The sequence below is a fragment of the Octopus bimaculoides genome, chromosome 4, assembly GCF_046866305.1.
Source record: "Octopus bimaculoides isolate indiv1 chromosome 4, ASM4686630v1, whole genome shotgun sequence".
NCBI classification, from domain to species: Eukaryota; Metazoa; Mollusca; class Cephalopoda; order Octopoda; family Octopodidae; genus Octopus; species Octopus bimaculoides.
In genome coordinates, this window is record NC_142931.1 from 103,854,322 (window position 1) to 103,881,755 (window position 27,434).

The 27,434-nt window shown below is 37.1% G+C and overlaps 1 protein-coding gene across 2 annotated transcripts in view; it reads right to left on the reverse strand.

The window, feature by feature from the left end:
• Positions 1–27,434, reverse strand: part of LOC106883773 (protein broad-minded) — a 263,530-nt gene that overhangs the window by 146,179 nt on the left and 89,917 nt on the right. For both annotated transcript variants that reach the window (XM_089351129.1, XM_089351130.1), the window contains exons 7-10: positions 21,722–21,797; positions 16,098–16,204; positions 12,205–12,266; positions 64–205 (exon numbers count right to left, since the gene is read on the reverse strand). In XM_089351129.1, the coding sequence (XP_089207255.1) occupies positions 64–205; positions 12,205–12,266; positions 16,098–16,204; positions 21,722–21,797 (387 nt within the window). The remainder of the gene's footprint in view (positions 1–63; positions 206–12,204; positions 12,267–16,097; positions 16,205–21,721; positions 21,798–27,434) is intronic.

Below are 27,434 nucleotides of genomic sequence, written 5' to 3' on the forward strand. Positions count from 1 at the left end.
GTGACATCTGCTGTAAGAAAAACAAATAGTAAAGTCGGTGTTAAGATACAGTGACTAACTTACCATCCATTTTGAAAACCATGTTGCTTTATAGTCAAACAAGGCAAATAAATGCAAAGCTTCTAATGATGTTTGGCTACTGGCATTGCTGGTCTTGCTGCAACAAATTAACTTGAGGCTACTTTCTAAGACTTCGGTGAGAAATCTACAAAACAAAGAAAGAATTAAAATATCATGAATAAAAAAGGAACAGGAATGACTGTGTTGTTAAGGAGCTTGCTTTCCAACCACGTGGTCTTGGGTTTGTTAATTGACAATCTTGGCTTCACATACCACTTCAGTGGTTATCACTTTTCAGCAGAATTCCTGATGTTGCAAACATTCAGGCCAGATTTTCTGGTTCTCTTTGCATCCAGATTTTTCTTGTAGGTCTTCAGGTTGGACGCTGGCTACATCACTCTCACCAGTCTGAGTCTACCAAATCCATTCACAAGGCTAACCTAAGCCTAGTGTGAGGATTCGGTAGACAGAAACAGCAAAACACACCTTGTATATGTGTGTGTGTGTGTGTGTGTTTGTTTGTTTCCTACCATAACTTGACAATTGGTGCGGATTGCTTATGTCCCCATAATTTAGTGGATTGGCTAGAGAGACTGACAGAATAAGTACCAGGTTCAAAAATATGTTCTGGGGTTGGTTTGTGCAACTTAACCCTTCAAGGCAGTGGCCCAGTATGGTTGTAGGCCAATGAGTGAAACAAGTAAAAGATAAAAGACAAAGAGGAAATGCAAAATAAAAGCAATTTCCTAGATTGTTGTATTTTAATCAGAGAAGGTTATGCAATGCCTGTAACTTACCCAGACTGGTGAGAGTGCTGTAGCAAGCATCCAACCAGAGGTTCTACAAGAAAAATAAGGATGCGAAGAGAACCAGGAGATCTGGTCTGAATGTTTGCAACATCAGGAATTCTGCTAACAAGTGATAACCACTCAAGTGGTATGTTAGGCCAAGGTTGTCATTTAATGAATGGTTAGAAAAACAGAGTTGATTTTTTGAAAATATTTTTCAATCTATTTTTGTTTTCTGGTAATAATTGATTGGTTACATAAATTCAGATATTTACAGGAACTGATACCAGAGGTAATTTACATATTGGTTATGATGGAGAGGTAATTTACATATTGATAGTGATATAAAGGTAATTTACAAAGTGGTAGTGAGGAGGTAGATGTAATTTGCATATTGATAGTGGTGCTGGGGGAATTTACATATTGGTACTCTTCTTAATGCTGTTCATTATACTAAAGTAAATGAAATATCAGAAAATATTCCCTTCTGGCAGCCAACTTGCTGGCATCCTCAATGAAGTGGGTGTTACCATAGTGATAGTAGAGAAGTGGGAGTTATAATAGGGAATGGAGTGAAATGGGTGTTAACATAGTGGTAGTAGTGACATGGAAGTCACTATAGTGAATGCAGTGAGCCAAGAAGTTTTAATCAATTCAAACTAAATTTCTATTAACAATAAAAAAAAAATTATCTTAATGATTAATTTTAATGAAGAAAGTCAAGAGAAACAGTCAGAATTGAAATTAATAATAAAAAAAAAAAAAATTGAAGGTAGTGGAAGGTTGAATTTAATACTTGATAGTAAGAGGACAACTTTGGACATATTTCAATCTTACAAGACCTCATCATCATAGAATTTTCAGCTGTTACTGAAGATCTTAGAATGATTACAGAGAATGTAGGATTCTAGTGAAAACCCACTAAGTAGGTAATAACAAAAACAAAAAAATCACTGGAAGGTTGTTTACATCGTTAGTTTAGCTTATTCAGTGTAAAAATAATTAGATATCCATTGCATTCATATAAATCAAGGGGCTCTCTGATCTCATTGATTTTTTATGGCTAATCATTTCATAAGGTTGTTTGACATCACCAAGTGGTGTAATGTTCAGTTTTAATTTGTTAGTAAGTGGGCTCATTATTGTGGCCACTTCATGAGGTCAACACTTTCACTAACTAATTAGAATTAGTAGGTGAGGTATCAACATTGTGATAGTTTCACTAATGTTTACGTATGAGTATGTAGGTCTGATTCAAATTTACTAATGAGTCAAAAGGATTAAACCATAGACCCACACAAAACCGACATCAAAGAAAATAGTCAAAAGGTTTCTGCTGCATCAACAAACTGCTCTTGAATTCAAACATTTTAACTCAGAAATCACTATTCAGGCAAATTCAGATTATCTTACATCTCAGTACATCTATATTTGTTTATTTTCACTTAACTTTGTTATCTTGCTTTTATTTCATGCCAGCTTAGCTCAGCATTTTGATATTAAATATCCAAAGTTATATAGGTATTCAACAATAATTCCATAAGTGTGCAATGTAGCCAGAAGCAAGGAAGATAGTAACTGGTAAGGTAAACATAAAAACACTACAGATTTGTTATATTTTGACACATAACAGATTCAATATATAACAATAAGCCAACAGATGAAATTAGATAACGGTTGTTTGAAACAGAATTTAAAATTAGAAGCTCGTTTAAATTAGAAAGTGCAATGAACTGTAAGTATGATGAAGTTTCAGTTGTAAGAGAGACAGGTGAGAAATGTAACATGGCGATAAGCCAGAAAATAAATAGTGAACAACAATATTAAATGTGGTAACGAAAGTAATAAGTTGAATCAAACATGTTCCCAAGTGAGAAGGAGTGTAGACAAAACATGATTTGGAAAGCAAAAGGTAAAGTAAAAACAAAAGACAGAATATTTTTCACCACACATGCAATATAATGAGCATCACACACGCATACACACACACACACATATCTGTTATATGCAACAGAAGCAGTATGAAATTATAATTGCCTTCTATGTACCACACTGAATGTAAATACATCACGTAAAAACAAATTTACTGTAGTATTTATCAAGAGCTAATATCTCTTATGAATGTGCTGTGTTTAAAAATACGATATATATCAGAAGCAGACAAAATTATCCTACAGCTTGTGAGAATGCTTGGTGTGCATTTCTGCCACCATGGGCATTGTCAATAGCATGCACTCACAGCCCCCATCCCTGACACATCTATTTCCTTTACTCCCCCTCCCTCAAATTGACATTCATTGTGTCCACTTCAATCCTCATCTCCAATCATCTTGTCACAATCTTTTCAAATTGTAGTGCATTTACCTACCCACCCACTTTTTGTCTTCCCCCTATTTTCTCCTTGTACCTTGAAACTATGCCTTCATCATCTATCTCACTTTCCAGCTTTCCATGCATTCACCATTTCAGCAAGACCCGTTCCCGTCCCTCAGTCATACTTTCACGTGCCTCAACACTATACCCCACTCAGTTGAGAGAGCTTCTCTTGTAGTACTTGGTGACCTCAATAATGCTGGTGCCATAGTAAAAGCATCTGATACACTCTCTTATGTTGTTGGCATTAGGAAAGACAGCCTTCAGTAAAAACCATGCCAGAGCAGATACTGGAGCTCAGCACAGCCTGCTGACTCCTCGGTTCCTGTTGAACTGTCTAACCGATGCCAGCACAAAAAAAAAGATGTTAAATGATGATGGTGATATATATATATATATAATAATATTAGGGACAAAATCCAAAATTACAGGTAAAAACTCAATTAAAATCATATTATATTATATTATATTTATTATATTATATTTATTATATTATATTATATATTATATTATATTTATCTTATGATATTTACTTTACTTTATATTATACTCATTTATTGTGCTTTTAATTATTAATTTTTCTATATGTGATAGTGGATTTTCATCGATGAGTTCTTGAAACTTGGTTATTTTCCCTAAAACTATATATTTTATATATATATATATATATATATATATATATATATATATATATATATATATATATATATACATATATATATATATAAGTTGTGTCTTGGGAGGGTCGTTTGGTTTATAAGAAATGGACACACTCTCTTCTTTTAATTATTATTAGTCAACTAGTAAACCAATTAACTACTTGATTGCTTGCTTGATCATCTGACCTGGAGTAACAATGTCATATAATTGATGTAGTTGTGAATGGTGATGAAAGCTCTCTGAGAAACCAGTTGGTTGAGTGATTGATCAAACAATTAATCAAGCAAGCGAATAGTCAATTGCTTAACTAGCTGACTAATAATAATCCTTTCTGAGGATTCCCAGGTCATGCACCGAATCTCTCTCTCACACACACACACACTCTCTCTCTCTCACAAACTTGTGGAAGGCTTTAAAATTCATTTTCATATTTTAAAAGAGAATCTGAGTTTATTTTCGATCTCTAAGAATGTTCTTTGGGGAGGGATTTCTCACTGACATTAAGCTGTTTAAGTGATTGGAGATCTTTATTCTCCAGTTCATAAAGAGCTCTTCTGTCTCGAGGAATGATGTTTTTGTATGTAGGCTCTCTTGTCTGTGACAAATTTAATGTATATGGCTCACATCATTGACATGAATTCTTTAAATTTCATATCAATGTCTTGCATAGAGACTTTTTTTTGCCAATTTTGCTGAAGTATCTATTTTTCAATTGATTCCCAGTCAGCCTTCTAAAACTTCAGATTTGATAGGGGTTGGGTGGCATCTGTGTGGAACATATAATTATTTAGTTCTGGATCATGCATTGTTGGTTGTATCATGTTTTGGTCTGAGAAGATTGTTGGTGATATCTTCAAATTGTGGATAAGTTCTACATTGTTTCATCATAACGTATCTTTATTTATTGTCACACTGCCTTCTGTGTAGATGTGCTTATAGTTGGTACTAATGTGGTCACATGATCGAAGTTTGAGCCTGATCACATCATTTTTCTTTCTGGCTATATAGTATAAGTATGGCCACTTCACTAGCAATGTGCACCAAAGAAGAACAAAGAGTAGTGATCTGATTTCTCTGGAAAAAGGGTGTATAATCAACAATGCAAGATACAGCGCTTTGCTGGCCAATAAACTGAAGTAAGCAATTCACACCAAATGCCGAAGCCTATTGTCGAAGAAAATTTTGTTGTTGCATGACAATGTACGCCCACACACAGCTAACCAGACTGTTGAAACCATTAACAAATTGGGTTTTGAGGGGCCGGAACACCTTGCCTACAGCCCAGATCTCACTCCTTCTGACTATCGTATCTTTAGACCACTCAAAGATTGTTTATGAGGTCATCAATTTCCTATGGATGAAGATGTGAAAGAAGCAATGCACAAATGGTTGCATGACCAACTGAAAACCTTTGTAGTGATTATATATAGTCAGTACAAGATGTTGATGTGGCTGCATGTATATTATTACAAGAGTTCATATAGTGATGAAGAATAAATTCAAGGATTATATATTTACTACATAAAAATATATTTTATTTACTGGTTGATGATGATACATAATCAAAATGTAGAATCTAGTTGAATGAAGTAATCTATGCAAGAAAGTTCAGAGATAGAAAATGTAGAAATAACAGCTAAGTAGTGATTTTCAGTCATGTGGCATAGAGAAATAGATGGACATAGCAATGACATGAATGGCTCTAAGTCTAATTGACTAAGAAGCGAAGAGCAGGGTTAGCAAGCTGTTTTTATTAATGGAATGCTAGACATTCTAGAAACTTCCAAGAGAAATGTTAAACTTCTTGAATAATTAAGAATCATGTCTCATGACACAGATGCTTCGAGAAATTTAGTAAAGGGAGGTTACTCTATAATCCTTCTTGCAAGAGAGATCATTCAACTATTTAGCTATATAGACTACTACATCTTCTTGGAGAAAATATACAAGCTTGTGGACCACTGGATCAAGTGCATCGAAAAGGAGGAGACTACATAGAAAAATGACGTACTTGTTTATCCTATGCTTTTGTGTAGACATTGAAAAAACAAGAGTATGTATAGTTTTTGACTTTCCCTCATATATACACATATATTTATATACACAGTAGATTGAGAAAGATGTGAAGAGAGAGATACTTCAAGTACAGAAACAATCCTAGTAGAGATGGAAGGATATGTGTATATTTATATGTGTATACACCCGCATATCGACACATACATACAATATATACATATATCTATATATGCACAAAATACATATATGTACACATGCATATCTGGAGTGAAAGAGAGAGATGACAGAGAGGGAGGGGAGAAAAGAAAAAATTGTTTTAAATATGTATTGATTGATATGTTTGCACAAAAGTATTTTGGCAGAAAATATTTCTTCGAACTGGGATCATAGGGAACTTCTGAAAATTATATATATACATGTATATATAAAAGATAGATACAAAGAAAAATATTTTCAGTATGATGGAAAGAGAAAAAAATGTATGTAACTACTGTACTGTCTGAAAACGCCTGAAAAATATGTAGCCTATTGTTTACAACAAAAGAAATCAAATTAAGTTGTTATATCTACAATAATGCTGTAACATGTAAACAGAACAAAAACAAAATAAACAGAACAAAAACAAAACTTACCTGAAAATTTTGCCTAGTGAGAACTTTTGAGAATTAAACAAAAACACAAAAATTGCATACACACCTTTTTGCCAGTTAATATTCTAAGGTAATGTTATTACATGGAATGGAAACTTAAAATTTGTTTGGGAAATTATTTGAATTTTCCATAAAACACATGAAATTGTCAAAAATTTTAAATATAATACTTAAACCTCATATTTTTACATTTTTGTTGAAGATACTTTCTGTGCAGTATATTAATTTTATAATATACAGTATTTGAAGGCATCGAGCTGGCAGAATCATTTGCAGGCCGGGTGAAATGCTTAGCGGTATTTCATCTGCCACTACATTCTGAGTTCAAATTCTGCTGAGGTTGACTTTGCCTTTCATCCTTTCGGGGTCGATTAAATAAATACTAATTATGCACTGGGGTCGATGTAATCACCTTAGTCCATTTGTCTGTCCTTGTTTGTCCCCTCTATGTTTAGCCCCTTGTGGTAATAGTTCTTCATGATATTCATTGACCTTACTAAGACCTTCGACACTGTTAACTGGCAAGCGCTATGGAAAGTTCTGAAAAAGCTTGGTATACCTGACAAGATGTTGAATGTTATCATCTCCTTTCATGAGGGAATGAAGGCTACTGTTGTGGCCAGTGGGGAATCTTTGGTTTCTTTCAACATTACAAATGGCACAAAGCAAGGTTGTGTTATGGCTCCTGTTTTGTTTGCACTCTTCTTTTCAGTGATGCTGAGGTATGCTTTTGGCAACATATAAAGTGGTGTCAAATTCCAGTTTTGAACAAGTGGTGGACTATTCAATCATCAGCATTTCAAAAACAGAACACTGCTACACACTAGTATTATTCATGATCTACTTTTTGAAAATGATGCTGCACTAGTAGTGACATATTTAGAGGAAACTCAGGAACTTCTAGACTGGTTTTCTGCTGCATGTAAAACCTTTGGTTTGACCATCAGCATAAAGAAGACAGAAGTAATCCACCAAACATGCCCTACTCTTAAACAAATTCGAGATGTGAAGCAGAGGCCATTGATTCACAATTTTCCTGACAGTCCTATACAGGTTGATGGGATAAAACCTAAATTATGCAAAGTCATTTACATATCTTGGTAGTAAAGTGAATTCAAGTGCTTGCCTTGATGATGAAATTGTCAACTGTCTTGCAAAGGTAACCAATGCATTTGGCAAACTCTGTCATTGCCTATGGATTGAAAGGGGTATCAAACTTGACACCAAAGTACATGTCTATAAAGCTGCTATTCTTACTACTCTCTTGTATGGCTCAGAATCGTGGATACTCTATAGACAACACATTAATCAACTAGACATCTTCCACAAAGGCTGTCTGAGGACAATCTGTGGTTATTCATTAAAAGACAAAATTTCTAATATTGACCCATTTAGTAAGTATAAGATTGGTGGAATTGAGAGCTTCCTTATGCAATCACAATTGCACTGGGTTGTCCATGTCATCAGAATGAGTAACGAAAGAATACCCAAAGTCCTCATGTACAGCCATCTTGAGAGTGGGCACAGGAATGTTGGTCAACCATGGCTCAGATATAAGGACAAGCTGAAGAGTAACCTCTTAGAAATGAAGATAGCTCACAACACTTTTGCACGAACAGCCGTGGAAGGAAGAAAATGGAGATCATTGTGACAAAATGGTATTAGAAACTCTGTCGCAACCAGCATAAACAGGCTTCAGGGTGCAAGGCAAAAGAGAAAAGCGGCCGCAAATATACCACCTGCATTGACCTGTAATCCTCATACTTGCAGCATCAGTAGCCTTCTTTGCAAATCATTGGTGGGACTTAAATGTGTCATTAGACATAAGCATTATGACTGACAAAGAAAGAGTACATTGTCAGAGCCTCATACATTGAAACCAACGGGAGAGTCCATCATATATATATATATATATATATATATATATAAACATATACACACACACATACATAACTATATATATGCATGCACAGACATACACACACACGTGCACATATATATATATAACGAAATACGTATAGAAAATATCACATCTTTAATTGTAGAATACACCTTACAAAGCCAATAATTGATTCTGTTGTATCAACATATTTAGATATAGAAAATATCATTGAAATTAATATTTCTGAAAAGACATGTTGACACAAAGTTTTCAAGGCGATTTCAAATTAGTTAACTTCAACGTGAACTAAGGAAATATTTCCAGTACATGAACGCATACAAAAAGAACACTAAGAAATATAATCTAAGAAAAGCTAATTTTGTATTCAACTATTGGTGACATCAGTGGATAACGATATTCATATATATATATATATATATATATATATATATATATATATATATATATATATTGTTGTATATCATCATCAGCAGCAGCATTTAACATCCATCTTTCAATGCTGCCATAGGTTGGACAGTTTGACAAGGACAGATGAGTCAGAGAGTTCTGCCAGTTTCTATGTCAGGTTTGGCATGGTCTCTACAGCTGGATGACCTTCCTAATGCCAACCACTTAAAGAATGTACTGCATGCTTCTTATGAGGCACCAGCACTGGTGAGATCAAGTATCAGCAACATAAGACACCTCAACTAAGTTGGGTACAGACTGGAGGAATAAAATGATAGAGGGAGAGGAGCAGATGTCTTGCTGAAGAGGTGAATACATAGCTTGCCCACCTGGAAAAAGGAGAGGGAGAGAACAAGAGAAAGATGTGAGGTCCAGCTGCAAAATGAATATGAGACAGAATAGGATAGAAGAGGGGATGGATGTGTAGGCAAGTGAACCATGTGAAAATGATAGGGAATGAGTTGGATGCAGAGGATATAAGTTCAGTGTAGGGGGAAGTGAAGAATGTAAGGTAACACAGAAGATTGATGGAAGAGTGGGTGTAAGAAGATGAGTTGTGGGGAAAGGCTTGACAGTACCTCAGCTCTGCATAGATGGATGGGTTCTTAAATACAGTATAACACCATTCATTTCAGTACTCCATCATCTCTTAAAGGCTCAACATCTTTTGTGTGTGAGTGTGTGAGTGTGTATGTGTGTGTGTGTGAGTGTGTATGTATGTGTGTGCATGCATGTGTGTGTATACATATATACAAACCTATAAACATACATGCATATATATATATATATATATATATATATATATATATATATATATATATATATATATATATATACACACATATACATACATACATATATACATACATATGCATATATGTACATACAAATGTGTCTGCATGGATGATGGTGCACTTGCATTTAATGATTCTGCAAAGAAAGAGTCTTGGAAATGCCATTATGAAAGGCTGCTAAACACACAGAATGAATGGGAGAAGGAGTGTCTGCCAATTGTTGAACCAACAAAGGAACTAGCTATCTGAATTGACAGTAGCTTAGTAGATTAGGCAATTAAGGACATAAAGACAAGGAAAGCCACTAGCCCATCAGGAATCTCCACTGAGATGATTAAAATATCAGGTGGAGCAGGATATAACTTAGTCACCTGTATAGTTAATGAGGTTGTCCATGAGTGAGTCATATGCAATGATTGGTGTAACAGCATCATAGTCAACTGCTACAAAGGCAAAGCTGACACATTAGACAGGAATAATTACAGAGGCATAAAACTGGCAGACCAGGTGATGAAAGTCATACAAAGGTCATATCTCAATTAAAGAGAGAATTAGTGTAGATGAAATGCAGTTCAGATTTGTGCCAGGTAGGAACATGACTGGTGCTAAATTCCTGGTTAGGCAACTGCAGGAGAAATATCTAGCTAAAAATAAACCCCTGCACCTGGCTTTTGTTGACATGGAGAAAGCCTTTGACAGAGTCTCCTGCTCCCTTATCTGGTGGTCAATACGGAAGCTAGGGATAAATGAGTGGTTGGTGAGAGCTGTACAAATCATGTACAAGGATGCTGTCTGTAAGGTGAAGGTTAGCAATGAGTATTGTGAGGAATTCAGGATACAAGTAGGGGTTCACCAAGGATCAGTCCTCAGCCCCCTCTTGTTTATCATAGTCCTCCAGGCAATAACAGAGGAATTTGAGATGGGTTGCCCCTGGGAGTTCCTCTATGTTGATAACCTTGTTCTGATAGCTGAATCAATACCAGAACTAGCAAAGAAATTTCAGGCAAGGAAGCAAGGTCTGGCTAGATCAAAAGGTTTAAGAGTTAATCTAGCAAAGACCAAAGCCTTAGTAAGTAAGAGAGCTGACAAATCACAAATCTCTTCAGATAGATGTCTCTGCTCCATCTGTAGAAAATGTGTTGGTAGTAATTCCATAAGTAACTCCTAGTGTAAGCTATAAACACATAAGAGGTGCACAGATATAATTAACACTAAAAATGACTCCCTCAAATGCCAAGGGAAAAACTAGAAGTAGTTGATAGCTTCTGTTACCTTGGTGACCAAGTTAGTTGCAGAGATGGATGCTCTAAGAGCATAGCTGCAAGAATAAGGATAGGCTGGGCATAGTTCAGAATGTTTCTACCTCTGTTGGTAACAAAGAGCATCTCCCTCAGTGTGAAAGGCAGATTGTACAATGCCTGTGTTGGAAGAGACACGCTACAAAGGCAGTGATCACTGAGGAAATGTGAAGGCTTGAAAGAAATGAAACTAGTATGCTTTGCTGGATAACAATGTTAGTGTGCATGTACAACAGAGTATAAGCATCTTGAGAGAAAAGTTGGATATAAGAGGCATCAGATGTGGTGTGCAAGAGAGACAACTACACTGGTACGGTAATGTAATGTGTATAGATAAGGACAACTGTGTAAAGAAATACAGATCTCTAACTGTGGAGAGAACCTGTGGAAGAGGTAGACCCAGGAAGACATGTGACAAGGTGATGAAGCATGATCTTTGAATGTTGGGCCTCATGGAGACAATGACAAGTGACCGAGACCTTTGGCAATATGCCGTGCTTGAGAATAGCTGTCAAGCCAAGTGAAATTGCAGTCATGGTCAATGCTAGTGTTATGTAACTGGCACCCATGCCAGTGGCATGTAAAAAGCCCCATTCGAACTTTGGGCCACATGGAGGCAGTGACAAGTGACTGAGACCTTTGGCAAGACATCGTGCTTGAGAAGACCTGTCAAACCAAGTGAGATCCTAGTCATGGCCAATGCTGGTGTTTTGTTATTGGCACATGTACTGGGTGCACATAAAAAGCACCTACTACACTCTTGGAGTGGTTGGTATTAGGAAGGGTGTCCAGCAGTAAAAACCACACCAAATCAGATTGAAACCTGGTGCAGCTCCCCAGTTTACCAGTTTTCAGTCAAATCATCCAACCCATGCCAGCATGGAAAACGGACATTAAATGATGATGATGATGATATATATACACACATGTATATATATTTGTATATATAGATATGTGTATATTTGTGTGTGTGTGTGTGTGTGTGTGTGTATGTGTGTGTGTGTGTGTGTGTGTGTGTGTGTGTGTGTGTGTGTGTGTGTGTATATATATATAGTTTTGTACCATAGTATATTCCCATGTACTTAGTCCTGCATCACTTCATTTATGAGAATCTGATACCCCTCACTGATTATAGCAACAAGTTGTTCACTACATCCACCAGCTGTAACAGTATACCTTTGATAGCTGAACTAATACATATATTTTAGTACTCACTTTTCAGAATATCGCATCCAGTATTTTGGAACCTCCAATTGAAACTTGTGCATTAAACGAAACTGCAATATAAACATGAAATAGTTTTATGCTGTGGCAACAATTAATTTGATTAAACGATAAAGATATTTATGTGATGTTCTAAAGCTAAATATATAATTTGAAATGACAGACACACATTTAGCTTTCTTTTGTTGATAATGAAGTAATAACAAATACCAAAATATCAGAGGGAAAAATGCTCTTGTTACTGATAACTCTGTTAGACTCTTTGCCCACTGGTGATACTCTTTTCACTTTTTCAGAAATTTCACATTGCTTTCCTTCTCAAGCCTACCAAGCTGGTAGACCTGAGGTTGTTATGCAAACCATATTGTAGAATTTATGTCACTCAAGACTTAAATAGTAAATAAAGCACTAATTTTCCTGCAAATTTTCTTGCAAGAGGGTATATGAACGAACAAGTCTGACAGAGTATTAACTTTCAAGTGAGTTGAATGATCATGATGATGATGATCATCATCATTTTATGTCCATAATACAATTCTATATTTCTAAGATGAGGAATTTATTTATATGTATATACTGCTTGTATTAGTGAGACTGGTGTCCTCATCTTGATTGTTGCTTTCACTATGTTTCAGCCATTCAATGCTCCACCCTTCTTCAGGTGTCTTGTGTTGAACTCAGTTGTATTGGAATTTCAAACCTAACCCTCTATTTCAAAGGTTCTCAACCATTTTTTATCTATGGCACTCTTTGATTACTATTTCATTCTGGTGGATCCCCATAACCACTCAATACAGTTTTATAGAATCTTCTTTCAAAATTCCTATATTGTTCTTCACACATTAACTTGTGCAGATTGAACTATGTCAAATGTTAAAGAAAGCAAAATCTTTTCAAGGAACCTTAAAATGCTATTATGGATCCCCAATTTACTATTTTGTTGCATGGACCTCCACCTCCCCCTATCTTATATGGACCCTGGTTGAGAATCACTGCTTTATTTGGTTCACAAGGATACACTGATGTCATTCTGCTCTCTGCATCTCATGCAATTTCTTTTTGTTTTTTTGTTTTGCTTCAGTTGATTTTTTGTGAATTACTTCAGTGCCTTGTCTGGGACTGAACTCAGAATGGGTATAGCATAGTAAATAAAAACGTTGCAGTCACCAAGGGATTCTGAGTTCAATCCCCAGTAAGGCACTAAGGTAATTCACCAAAAAAATCAACTGAAGCAAAAAAAAAGAAGTTACAAAACACAGAGAGTGGTATGAGAACAATGTACCTCTGTAGATCAAATAAAAGGTTAGGTTTGAAATTCCAATAAAACAACTGAGTTCAACATTAGACACTTGAAGGAGGCTGGAGCATACAACAACCAAAATGTAGTGAAAGCAACAATCAAAATGGGAACACCAGTCCGACTAACATAAACAGTATATATAGTTTAACATCCATGTTCCATGCTGGCATGGGTTGGACAGTTTGATAGCATCTGATGAGTTTAAGGATTGCATCATGCTCCAGTGTCTGCTTTGGCTTGGTTTCTACAGTTGGATGCCTTTCCTAATACCACTCACTTTACAGTGTGAACTGGGTGCCATTTTAGTGCTACCAGCACTATTGATGTTGCCATGTGACTTGCAAGACCACAAACCCTGAAGGAAGTGGGGAGTTGGCTTTATGTTAGGGAATGAGTAATAGAGGAGTAGTGGTGATGGGGGAAGAGCAAAGCAGGCTCTTGTAGAAGAACTGCATGGTTAGTAGGGGAGGGAAAGAACAAGAGCTGTGAATGATATATGTGTATGTGTGTGAGAGAGAGAGAGAATGTCAGCAGAGAGAGAGAAAGAGAGAGAGATATCACAATGTCAAGCAGTAAGCTGAATACAATTCTTGCTTCCTCTCGAAGATAAATCCATCAAGTGGATTTCCTTGGAGTGTGTTCCAGTTAACTTGAGTTGGTCCACAGCTGGGTTTGAACAGAGAATTAATTAGTTAAGAATAAACTATTATACCTGGAATTTGATGATCTAGAGAAAGCCATCGATAGGGTGTCCCACTGTGTGATATGGTGAGCTCTATGGAGGCTAGGGAATAGACAAGTGATTAGTGAAAGCTGTACAGGCCATGTACAAAGACACTGTCAGTAAGGTGAGAGTTAACCATGAGCACAGTGAAGAATTTGGTGTACAGGTAGGGGTTCATCAAAGTTCAGTCCTTAGTCCCCTTTTTTTATTATTGTCCTCCAGGCCATAACAGAAAATCAAGACCGGCAGCCCTTGAGAACTACTATATACTGATGATCTTGCCCTCATAGCAGATTCCATATCAGAGCTAGAAGAGAAATTCCAGGTGTGGAAGAAAAACCTGGAATCTAAGGCCCTTAAGGTTAGCTTAGCAGAGACTAAGGTCCTAGTAAGTAAGAAAACTGACAGGACACTCCCCCACTCAAGTAGGTGGCCCTGTTCAATTTCTAGGAAAGGTGTAGGCAGGAACTCCATATGGTGTACCCAGTGTAAGCTATGGACACATAAGAGGTGTGGTGGATTAATAGGAAGGTTATCAAAGAAAAAGGTTTTCATATGTGAAAGACGCATAGGGTCTATAAAAACTTTAGAGACTCAGTAAATTGATTCTCTCAAATGCCCTGGTGGCTCATTAGAGGTAGTAAATAATTTCTGCTATTTAGGGGACCAAATTAGTAGTGGAGGAGGATGCGCAGAGAGTGTGACAGCTAGAACAAGAATAGGATGGAGGAAATTCAGTGAGCTGTTACCTTTGTTGGCCATGAAAGGTTTTTCTCTTTAAGTGAAAGGAAGGTTGTGTGATGCATGTATACGGACAGCAATTTTACATGGTAGTGAGATGTGGGCCCTGAATGCAGAGGACATGTAAAGGTTAGAAAGGAACGAGGTTAGTATGTTCCATTAGATGTGTAATGTAAGTGTACACATTCGACAGAGTGCTAGTGTTTTGAGAAAGAATTTAAGCGTAAGAGGAACTGGTTGCTGTGTGCAAGAGAGAAGACTGCACTGGTTTGGTCATGTGATGCAGATGGATGACAACAGCTCCATTAATTAGTGCTGATCTCTCAAAGTGGATGAAATACATGGAAGAGGGAGACCCAGGAAGACATGGGATGAAGAACTGAAGAATGACCTCAGGATGCTGAACTTTTCAGGCAAGATGACAAAGAACCGAGATGCCTGATACCTTGCTGTATTCAAGAAGGCCCATACTCCACAGCAGGAGTGTTAAGACTGAGCCCTCTGGTGGTGTAAAACACCTGTGCTAGTGCCATGTAAAAGTGCCTGTGTGGCACCATATAAGAGAGCCCATGCAGTGCCATGTAAAAGCACTCAGCACACTCTGTAAAATAGTTGGTTGGTTGGTTGGTGTTAGGGAAGGTATCTAGCTGTGGAAACCATGGCAAATCGGACTGGAGTCTGATGCAGTTCCCCAGGTTGCCAGCTCTGGTCAAACAGTCCAACCCATGGACAATGGACATCAAATGATGATGATGATGATGAAAAGTAACCTGCTCATTACAGCAATTAGTTGTATGTAGTCATGATACCTATTGACATGTAGTAAGTAGATTGAGCCACTGAAAGTTAAGAAGTTGATCCCTGACATAACAGAGTGTTGGAGATGTGATCCGAAATGCTGTTTATTAGGTTTGTAGATCAACATTCCATCCATTGAACTATGTCGTCTCTGATAATCAGGAAACAATTAATTAGGATATAGTAATCCATGATCACTGCCCACCCCACACACGTCTACACAAATCATAAAACAACAAAATCAATATTCTAAAAATTAAATCAAAGGATTAATGGAGATTTATTCTAAATGACAACACAGTTGATATAAAAGAAACTAACCATTTTAAAAATTTTTACCATTTCTGGTGCCATGACATTTAAACCATTTTGTAGTGATATCGATGGATGATCCTCATGTGATAGAATTTGGAATATCAAAGACTCCACTGTGAAAATACAGCACAACATTAACATATTTTTAGGTAACATGCTCTTAATTTTAATACATAGAGCAAAATCTGATATAAATAGGTAAAAGACATTTCCATAAATTAGAAATTTATTGACTATAAAATCCAATACTTTTTTCCCTGAAGACAAAATTTAGCCAATTTTATTGAGGAATATATTATTATTGGAAGATTTAGTGTTCATGAGAAAAATAAAAATAAAAAAAAACTTTTTCGCTTTTTTCAGAAGTGAACCAGTCACCTCTTATTCGATCATCTACAGTAGGATAGAATGCATTGGTTGGTAAATTAGTAGTCATAGTGTGTTAGTAAGAGATGGTCTGCCTAGCAGTTGGATGGCTTTTCTTTAGATGCAATGTAGAATGTTTTTTTTTTATCTTTTACTTGTTTTAGTCATTTGACGGTGGCCATGCTGGAGCACCACCTTGAAGGGTTTTAGGCAAACAAATCGACACCAGGAATGATTTTCCTAAGCCCAGTACTTATTCTATCAGTCTCTTTTGTCAAACTGCTAAATTACCAGGATGTAAACACACCAACACTGGTTGTCAAGGAGTGGTGGGGAACAAACACTGACACAGATACATACTGTCATGGTCAAAAGTTTGGAACATAAGTCTGAAAATTAGAGTATTTATATTAAATACCCCCAAATATATACATTGTATATATTTGAATTGAATTTTACTGGGGTATAACAATTTTAATTTTAAAAAAACTGTTCCAGACTTTTGGCTATGACTGTACACACACACACACACAAACACACACACACACACACACACAAACACACACACAAGGTTTTTGGTCAGCCTGAGGCTATTTTGGTTGACCTGAGGCAATAGTAGAAGACACTTGCCCAAGGTGCCATGCAGTGGGACTAAGTCCAGTATAATGTGATTGGGATGCAGGCTTCTTACCATTCAGCCACACCTGTTTATGTGTGTAGAAGCTGCATTTGTGAGAAGCTATTTTATGTGAGGTACATTTAGGTCTTGTAGAGTGTTGGAAGCTGAAGTACATTTTGGTTGAAGGAGGAGAAGTCTAATTCAGAATTGCAGTTTTGGCTATAAACCTGTAGTTGCAATCAAATGTTGGATGGTTTGGTATTTGTAATGAGTTCCAGGGTTTAGTATACTATGTTATTGTTGACTAATGTAGTCCAGTGTGCTGTTCCTGACATGTAGGACAGGATATTATTCTTGACTAAGAGGAATGTAGGACAGTGCATTGATGTAATGAATGTGTCCTGGTGCTCCTGAATGAAATTGTCACAACCTTATTCAAGGATGTTATTGGGGTTTCTATTAACAGAAATACTGTGATGGGATGACTAAGATGACATGGATGTATGAAAGATTCAAAGTTGGCACCATCTGTCTAGATGCACATATATTCACTTAAAGTTAAGAGCAAGCAGTTTGTTGATGTAGAGAAGAAGCATACAAGATTTAAACCTTTAGCATTTACCAAGGCTATATTTAGTCCAAATATTCTGGTTTATGTTCAAATTAGCCAGATCTGGCCTCTCACACCAACCCTACACAATTGTTCTAAAAATAAATAGTTACATCATCAAAATTTCAAAGCTACAACATAATGCATGATTAATTGAAAACAATCTGTATGAATAAACATATTTGACAAAATGATTTGAATGCTATGGAGCTGTGGGTTAAGCAGAGCCCCATAAAAATGTGATTGAGCAGAAAGCTTCTCATTTCAGAGTTGAGAGATGATAGAAAATCTGTCAAGCAATTTTGTCAAGAAGTTCTCATGGTGGATATAGTCAACAGCTTTACTGAATATACTGTTTTTGTTTCAGTTCTCAGGATGAAAAACTAGTAGTATGTAATATAAGAAAGCTAATCCTCTACTGTATGTGGTTTTTAGAGGACTGGTACTAGTGATTAATGTGTAGGGGAAGGGACATGAAGGTATAAGGTACGTATAGGGTAGTTCTCATTTATGGCTTATTTCATCATCTTTTAGAATATCAAAAGCAAACTGCAATATATGACCACAAACAAATAAATACATTATAGATAAACAGTACTATGAGATAATGATGGCTCAGTGGTTAGAGCATCGGGCTCACAATTATGTGGTAGTGTGTTCAATTCCTGGACCGGGTTGTGTGTTGTGTTCTTGAGCAAGACACTTTATTTCAGTTGTGATGTCACTGGTGCCAAGCTGTATCGACCTTTGCCTTTCCCTTCAAAAACATTGGTGTCATGGAGAGGGGAGGCTAGTCTTCCATAAACAACCTTGCCTGAACATGTGTCTTGGAGGGTAACTTTCTAGGCACAATCCCATGGTTGTTCATGACCAAAGGGGGGGGGGGTGTCTTTATCCTTTTTTACTATGAGATACTAAAATATATTCTAATTACATACATTGAAGAGTTAGTTAAATAATTTTAACCCTTTAGAGCTTTCAAATTTCTCTGTCAAATGTAATGCTTATTTATTTACATTGATATGAATTAGTCATACATTACTTTGTAACTTTGAAATTTCAATGACATTATTGCTTATATTCAGAATAGCATTGTAGGGGAAGTGCGAGAGGCTGGATCTGGCCACTTTGAAGATACAACAAAGTTGAATATTTTGGCTGTATATGGCTGGTTTAATTGCTAAAAGGTTAATATTCAAAATGAATGATCAGAAAGGAACAACTTCTAACTAATTTAGATGAAGCCATATATACAAATTCACTAAGATACTAAGAAATTAAGAAAATACTAAGATTAAGAAAATTTTGGCTCTTATACTAAATGAGGAATGTGCTAACTTATCATATTGTGTTTTAAAAGATATATTGTAGATATTTTGCAGGGTAAAATCTAAAATCTCTCTGAAGAATTATCACATTTGTTGAACGAATAACCAATAGACTCTAGAAATGATATGTTGAGCGTATGTGGGAACGGCTCTAATATTTGGCTGTTTTCTGTTTACAATAATGAAACAGTTGTGAATTAAGCAAAATAATGACAGGAACAAAAAAATCTAAGCAGCTTCTAACTTCATATAAATATGTATTAGAAATATTCTCATCATATAATTTCCTATACATTGTTCTATACTCACAATACATACATACATAAAATACAATCCTAAAGTTACTCAGTGTGTGTACGTGAGTGTATGTGTATGTGTGTGTGTGTGTATAATTCTAAACTGACTATATATATATATATATATATATATATATATATATATATATATATATATATATATAATACAATTCTAAACTTACTGTGTGTGTGTATGTGAGTGTGTGTGTGTATATATATATATACACTTCATAGCCAAAAAGACTAAACTCACTGTATGTATGTGTGTGTGCATATAATTATATATATATATATATATATATATATATATACTCTCACAATATCTATATATATATTATACATACATATTCATTGCTATTCTTTACACAGAATATATACATATAATGTGGAGGAAGAAAGAGGTGGAGGAGGAATGAATCACATTATTGATTGAACAGAAGAAAAAAAAAAGAAAACACAAGAAAAACCCAAAGATAAATGTTGTTAGTGGAAGTTTACATAGTTCTACATTAAAATTCCAGCAGATATTCTATTGAGTTTTCTAGCAGAACATCGGTATCTTTTGAAGTGGAACCATTAATCAATGATAAAACATAAACTCAAATCTTAAAATCTTGATTACTAAAGAACAGGAGTAAATAATGGACCAGGGATTGGGGTTGGGGGAGGGGATGACAAAAGTAAGAGGAGAGAAAAGTAAATAATAATGATAATAATAATAATGATAATAAAAATAATAATGATAATGATGATGTTGATAATAAATAAGAAGATAAAAAAAGGAAAGCCAGGTTAATTCTATCTGTATATATACAAAGCGAAAGAGAGGAAAGTAGTTGAGTATGAGGGGGGGGGGAGATGGAGGGGCGGAGAGAAGACCAAATAAAGAAAAAGAAAGAAAGCAATAGGAAAAGAACTCTAAGGAAGGGTATGTGTGTGTGCATGTGTATGTGCATGTGTGTATCTGTGTGTGTATGTGTATTGTATGTGTGCATTGTGTGTGTGTGTGTGTGTGTGTGTGCATGTACTGTGTGCATATGTGTGTGAGTATGTATGTGTAGGTAGGTGCTGAGTGTATTGTGGCAGGCAGTGTGTCTTTTGAGTGTGTGTGTGTGTGTGTGTGTGTTGTGTGTGAATGTATGTACATATGTGTATGTGCATGCATAAGTGTGTGTGTCTGTGTGCATGTGTGTGTGAGTGTATGTATTTGTATTGTATGTGCATATGTGTATGCGTCTGTGAGCGATTGTGTGTGTATTTGTATTGTCTGTCTTTTGTGTGTGAGCTTCTAGGTGTGTATGTGTGTAGTGTACATGTATGTGTTTATATGTGTGTGTGTGTATATGTGTGTGTGTGTTGTGCATGTCCCCTTCCAAATGATGATGTCAGCATGGCACCTAATCACTAGATGCGGAAGAAATCCTTGACATATGGAATTAACCAAAACAAAATTGAATTTCATTTAAATTAATTGAAAGTGAAAATTTTCATTAACAGTAAATAACAAAATTTAAACAAAGACAACAAACACAGAAGAAGAAAAAAAAAATACACAAATAGCATTTAACAACATAAATTACATAGACAACAATGGCATTAACAGCAAGAGGAATGAGACATGCATAAAAGCAACAACACCAATAGTGCAATTGTGTGCATACTGCCACACCAATAGCACAAACAACAACAACCACAGGAACAATAATAACACAAACAACACACATAACAATCCTCATTAGTGGAGAAGTTCTAAGAAACAAAAGACAATGGTATAATTAACTACCACAACTGCTGCTGCTGCCACCACCACCACTACCATTACTACTACAGCAACATAAATTGCAACTGTAGGTAGTAGAAGAGATTTCACAGCAGCAGCAATGTGCCCATTTGATCTGCTAAAAAGAACAGCCAGATTTCCTTCAACATTACACCCTACTGCTTTAAAAATAGAGGGGCACATTGAATGATGTCACTGTAGATGTAGGTGTTCTTGATCAGAGCCTGTTTGAGTTTTGGGGGAAATAACAACAAAAATAACCACTGCCAACACCATCATCATCATCATCACAAAGACAACCATAATGACATTACAAAAGCATTAATGAGAAAACAATATCAACAGCTAAAACAACATTTGTTTCAAAGACAGACACAAAACAAAGGAGCAGTCAATGAAATCAACCCTCCAATATTTTACTGGTATTGTATTGGTAGCAGAAAGTCGAGAGATAAATTCACTCTTAATTTTGGGAATGATATTTAGAAAAGATGAAAAAAATTGTGACTGGGTATTTTGTTTGTTAAGCAACCACCTTTGCTGCATCACAGTTCAAACCAGAAATAACAATAACAATAAACACAAATAAGAAACCACATTAGTATGAAGTGCATAAAAATGTCTTATTTACCAAGTAAGTTGTAAATTTCTTTAGTGTGAGGGTTCATATTGTTGAAAGCATGTGAAATGAACTTTAAACTGAGAGCCTAGGAAAGAGAAAGAAATAAAATGATTAGGAACTGGCATGGAATATGTAAGTTGGCAAAATTATTGATATTAAGAACTCTTTGACAAACTACCTTTAGGCTTCTGAAAAGTAAAGATTTCAGTTGAATAAAGACTTTTAATTTTGGCAACAAACCAACAATTTTTGAGGATCCAAAATAGATTAAATTTGTCACAGTATATTATTGGGACCTCATGATCAAAGTACTTTGTCTAGCACTCTACAAATTATTCTATGCTGTCCCTTCAGTTTTACTTGAATAATGGTTTCAAATTTTGGAACAAGACCAAGTTCAGGGAAGAGAATAAGTTGATTACATCAACCCCAGGGCTCAACTGGTACTTATTTTATGGACCCCAAAAGGATGAAAGGCAAAGTCAACCTAGGTGGAATTTGAACTCAGAACATAAAGACAGACAAAATGTATTTTGCCCAATGTACTAACAATCTGACCAGTTCACCTCCTTAGTTCTACTTGAAATAATGTGAACTAGAATTGATGCAAAATCTCTTACAAATTGGATGTGTTTTTTGAATAGCCTCTGACCACCTCCTCCTCCATGAACCACTCCTACTCACCAAACTGAGATTCACCACTAATTAAGTCTCCTCTCCTGTTTACCATTCACTGCATTCACTTATATCATCACCTTTTACAGTCTGTTGCTCTCCTTACACTCTCACAAACTTAGCCACCCGCCACTCCAGTTCTTCTGTCCCTATCTTCCTCATATTCACCTTCTGTACTTTGAAGGTATGTCCTGGTACCTTATCACCGTCATTAGTTTTTTCTCTTTCCAGCTGGGTTAGCCTTGCATGTCCTCTACAGCAAGACTTCTGTTCCTATACTTCTATCATACTCTTGCCTCTAAACACTTGGCATAAAAGCACCTCCTTCAATACTTCACTTCCAGTCAGTCAAGGTATTTGGTCTTGTGAGTTACCCGGTGACCTTATTAATGCTGGTGACACAAAAAAAAAAGCACCTGATATACTCTGGAAAGTGGTTGGTGTTAGGAAAGGTATCCAGTCATTGAAACTATGCCAAAGCAGACAGTGGAGCTCATATCAGCATGGAAGACATGTTAAATGATGTTGATACAAAGTGTAGTCTTTACACATTGGATGTAATTGCACACAAATATATAGTGCAGCCCCTTATAGTCTGGTTATGGTTACACAGCGAAAAATCTTTTATGATAAGAAGGATGAATGATGACTATATGTTGTATCTATGGTCAAGACAACTATTATTAGCTCTTTCAGCCTATATGTAAATGGGTACAGCGGTCAGTTATATCTAAAATGCTAAGTACAACTGACCATTGTAATTAAGAGATCTCTACAATCTGCTTTCTTTGATAATATATATTAATATATCAAAATATGTCCTTCATGAGACATATATTAATTTATTTTAATCTATCGATATATCTTAGATCAGATATATATCAATTTACATACTAATTGGTATATAGCCTTGATGAGATACATATCAATATATATATATATATATATATATATATATATCATCATCATCATCATTTAACATCTGGCATGGGTTGGACGGTTCAACTGGAAACTGGTAAGCTGGAGGGGTTGCACCAGGTTCTGATCTGAATGTGGCAAGGTTTCTATGGCTGGATGCCCTTCCTAATGCCAACCACTCTGAGAGTGTAGTGGGTGTTTTTTACGTGCCACCGGCATGAGTGCCAATGACCTGACACTGGCATCCATCACAATTACAGTCTCACTTTACTTGACTTGACATGACTTGGCTTGGCCTCACTTGTGTGTGTGTGTGTGTGTGTGTGTGTGTGTGTGTGTGTGTGTGAATACATCTCCATCGCTATTATTGTTTGGCATCTGCTTTCCATGCTGGCATGGATTGGATGTTAAGCTAGAGGACTGCACCAAACTCCAATGTCTGCTTTGGCATAGTTTTTACACCTAGATGCCATTTCCTAATGCCATGTATTATACAGAGTGTACTGGATGCTTTTCATATGGCACTGACCACTGGTGAGGTCACCAATGAACTCACAAGGCCCCTACCCCTCAACTGAGGGGGATTAGTATTGAAAGAGGTGGCTTTATGCCAGGTGATAAGAGGTTAGTAGGAAGATATATGGTAACCTCAATTGGAAAAGAAAGAAGATGGTGGTCAAGAAGTGTCAAAGCACATACTCAACTTACAAGAAGGTGAATATAAAAGAAGTGGTATGGGTGAGTAAGTGAGTTCATGGGACTGTAAAGGAGAGTGGCAGGTGGATAGGGATGGAGATGAGGGAAATACAGTGAATGATGAATGTAGTAGAGGTGTGGTTGATCATAAATATCAGTTGGAGGGGACGCTGAAGAGATAAGTGTGAGACAGGAAGGGGGATGCTGTTGGAAAAATGAGATGTACAGGTGGGAAAGGGGAGGTCAAGAGTGGAAAAAAAGGTGGTGTGGTAGGACACAGAAAATGAAGCAGATATATATTAATATATATATAAATATATATTATATATACCTTGGATGAGAAATATATATATATATATATATATATATATATTTTAATCTATATCTATCTATTTACATTATATATATATATTGATATGTTATAATCTCTATCTATCTATATGTCTTTGATGCAAAATACATAAATTTACTGATACATATCTTTGGTGTGATAAATATTTATAGATTTTAATCTATTAATAGCTTTGATGAGATTTATATAAAAATATTTATGTTAATATATTAATATATATATATATATTTTAATTTATTAAAATACATATATATATATTATATATATTTTAATAGATTAACATATATATATATATACATATTTATTAAAATACATATATATATAATATATATATTTTTATAGATTAACATATATATATATATATATATATATATATATATATATATCATCATCATCATCGTTTAACGTCCGCCTTCCATGCTAGCATGGGTTGGACGATTTGACTGAGGACTAGTGAAACCGGATGGCAACACCAGGCTCCAATCTAATTTGGCAGAGTTTCTACAGCTGGATGCCCTTCCTAACGCCAACCATTCAGAGAGTGTAGTGGGTGCTTTTACGTGTCACCCGCACTAAGGCCAGTCAGGCGGTACTGGCAACCGCCACGCTCATCTCGCTCGAGAAACCTCATGTGTCACCCGCACAAGAGCTAGTCCAGGGGCACCAGCAATGATCTCGCTCAAAAATCCTACAACAACCCCACACAAGAGCCAGTTCAGGGGCACCGGCAACGATCTCGCTTGAAGAAATTTCATGTGTCACCAGCACAAGAGCCAGTCCAGGGGCACTGGCAACGATCTCGCTCGAAAAACCTCATGTGTCGCCTGCACAAGAGCCAGCCCAGGGGCACTGGCAACGATCCCGCTCGGAAAGATTTCATGTGTCGCCCTCACATGAGCCAACCCAGGGGCACTGGCAATGATCCCGCTCGAAAGATTTCATGTGTCGCCCGCACATGAGCCAGTCCAGGGGCACTGGCAACGATCCCGTCCCGCTCAAAACATTTCATGTGTCACCCGCACAAGAGCCAGTCCAGGGGCACTGGCAACAATCTCACTCGAAAGATTTCATGTGTCGCCCGCACATGAGCCAGTCCAGGGGCACCGGCAACGATCTCGCTCGAAAGATTTCATGTGTCACCCGCACAGGAGCCGGCCCAGGGGCACCGGCAACGATCTCACTCGAAAGATTTCATGTGTCGCCCGCACATGAACCAGTCCAGGGGCACTGGCAACGATCCTGCTCCAAATATTTCATGTGTCGCTCGCACAAGAGCCAGCCCAGGGGCACTGGCAACGATCCCGCTCGGAAAGATTTCATGTGTCGCCCTCACATGAGCCAACCCAGGGGCACTGGCAACGATCCCGTCCCGCTCAAAACATTTCATGTGTCACCCGCACAAGAGCCAGTCCAGGGGCACTGGCAACAATCTCACTCGAAAGATTTCATGTGTCGCCCGCACATGAGCCAGTCCAGGGGCACCGGCAACGATCTCGCTCGAAAGATTTCATGTGTCACCCGCACAGGAGCCGGCCCAGGGGCACCGGCAACGATCTCACTCGAAAGATTTCATGTGTCGCCCGCACATGAACCAGTCCAGGGGCACTGGCAACGATCCTGCTCCAAATATTTCATGTGTCGCTCGCACAAGAGCCAGCCCAGGGGCACTGGCAACGATCCCGCTCGGAAAGATTTCATGTGTCGCCCTCACATGAGCCAACCCAGGGGCACTGGCAACGATCCCGCTCGAAAGATTTCATGTGTCGCCCGCACATGAGCCAGTCCAGGGGCACTGGCAACGATCCCGTCCCGCTCAAAACATTTCATGTGTCACCCGCACAAGAGCCAGTCCAGGGGCACTGGCAACAATCTCACTCGAAAGATTTCATGTGTCGCCCGCACATGAGCCAGTCCAGGGGCACCGGCAACGATCTCGCTCGAAAGATTTCATGTGTCACCCGCACAGGAGCCGGCCCAGGGGCACCGGCAACGATCTCACTCGAAAGATTTCATGTGTCGCCCGCACATGAACCAGTCCAGGGGCACTGGCAACGATCCTGCTCAAAATATTTCATGTGTCACCCGCACAAGAGCCAGTCCAGGGGCACTGGCATCGATCCCGCTCGAAAGATTTCAAGTGTCACCCGCACAAGAGCCAGTCCAGGGGCACTGGCAACGATCTCGCTCGAATAAACCTCATGTGTCACCCGCACAAGAGCCGGCCCAGGGGCACCGGCAACGATCTCGCTCGAAAGATTTCATGTGTCGCCTGCACATGAGCCAGTCCAGGGGCACTGGCATCAATCCCGCTCGAAAGATTTCATGTGTCGCCCGCACATGAGCCAGTCCAGGGGCACTGGCAACGATCCCGCTCGAAAGATTTCATGTGTATATATATATATCTTTGCTGAGTTATATATTAATATGTATTTTTGATGATACAAGTATTTATACTGAAAAGAGAGGGAGAGAACAAGATCAGTTGAGCTTTATGGTGCACTCAAGAAAGCAAGTTCTAAGATAACAATAAACTAAATTTGCAACCCCGAATACATCGCAGAGGTAGCTTCTTCATTCACTCTCTACTTAGGGAAAGCATGAATGCAACAATTCCTTCTCTCTAATAAGATATAATCTTATGTATTTTAAATCTTTTGTTGACCATTTTATAGTTTTTAAGGTAGTGTCTCTTCACAATATCTTTTCCTTTATTTTTCATTAATAATTCCTAACAAATTAAGTGGTTACTTGACACCTGTTTCAGTGCTGCTTGTTTGCTATCTGATAAAAAGAAAGTCAAGATAATTCTGATCAGAGAAGTTCAAATCAGTGATTATTTACCACATTAGAGCAAAGGATAAATACATATTCTATATATTATTATAAAAAATGTATATTTGGCAAACCCCAGAGGCAGAAGATACAGAGTCAATCTTGGTGGAATTTGATGATCAGAGCATAAAAGAATGAATTAAATAACAGAAGCATTCAGGTGGATGCATCACTGTGTTGGCACTCAGTAACACTGTAGAATTAGCAAATATTTTTCTTAGTTTGCAATACTTCATTCAAGTTTTCCTG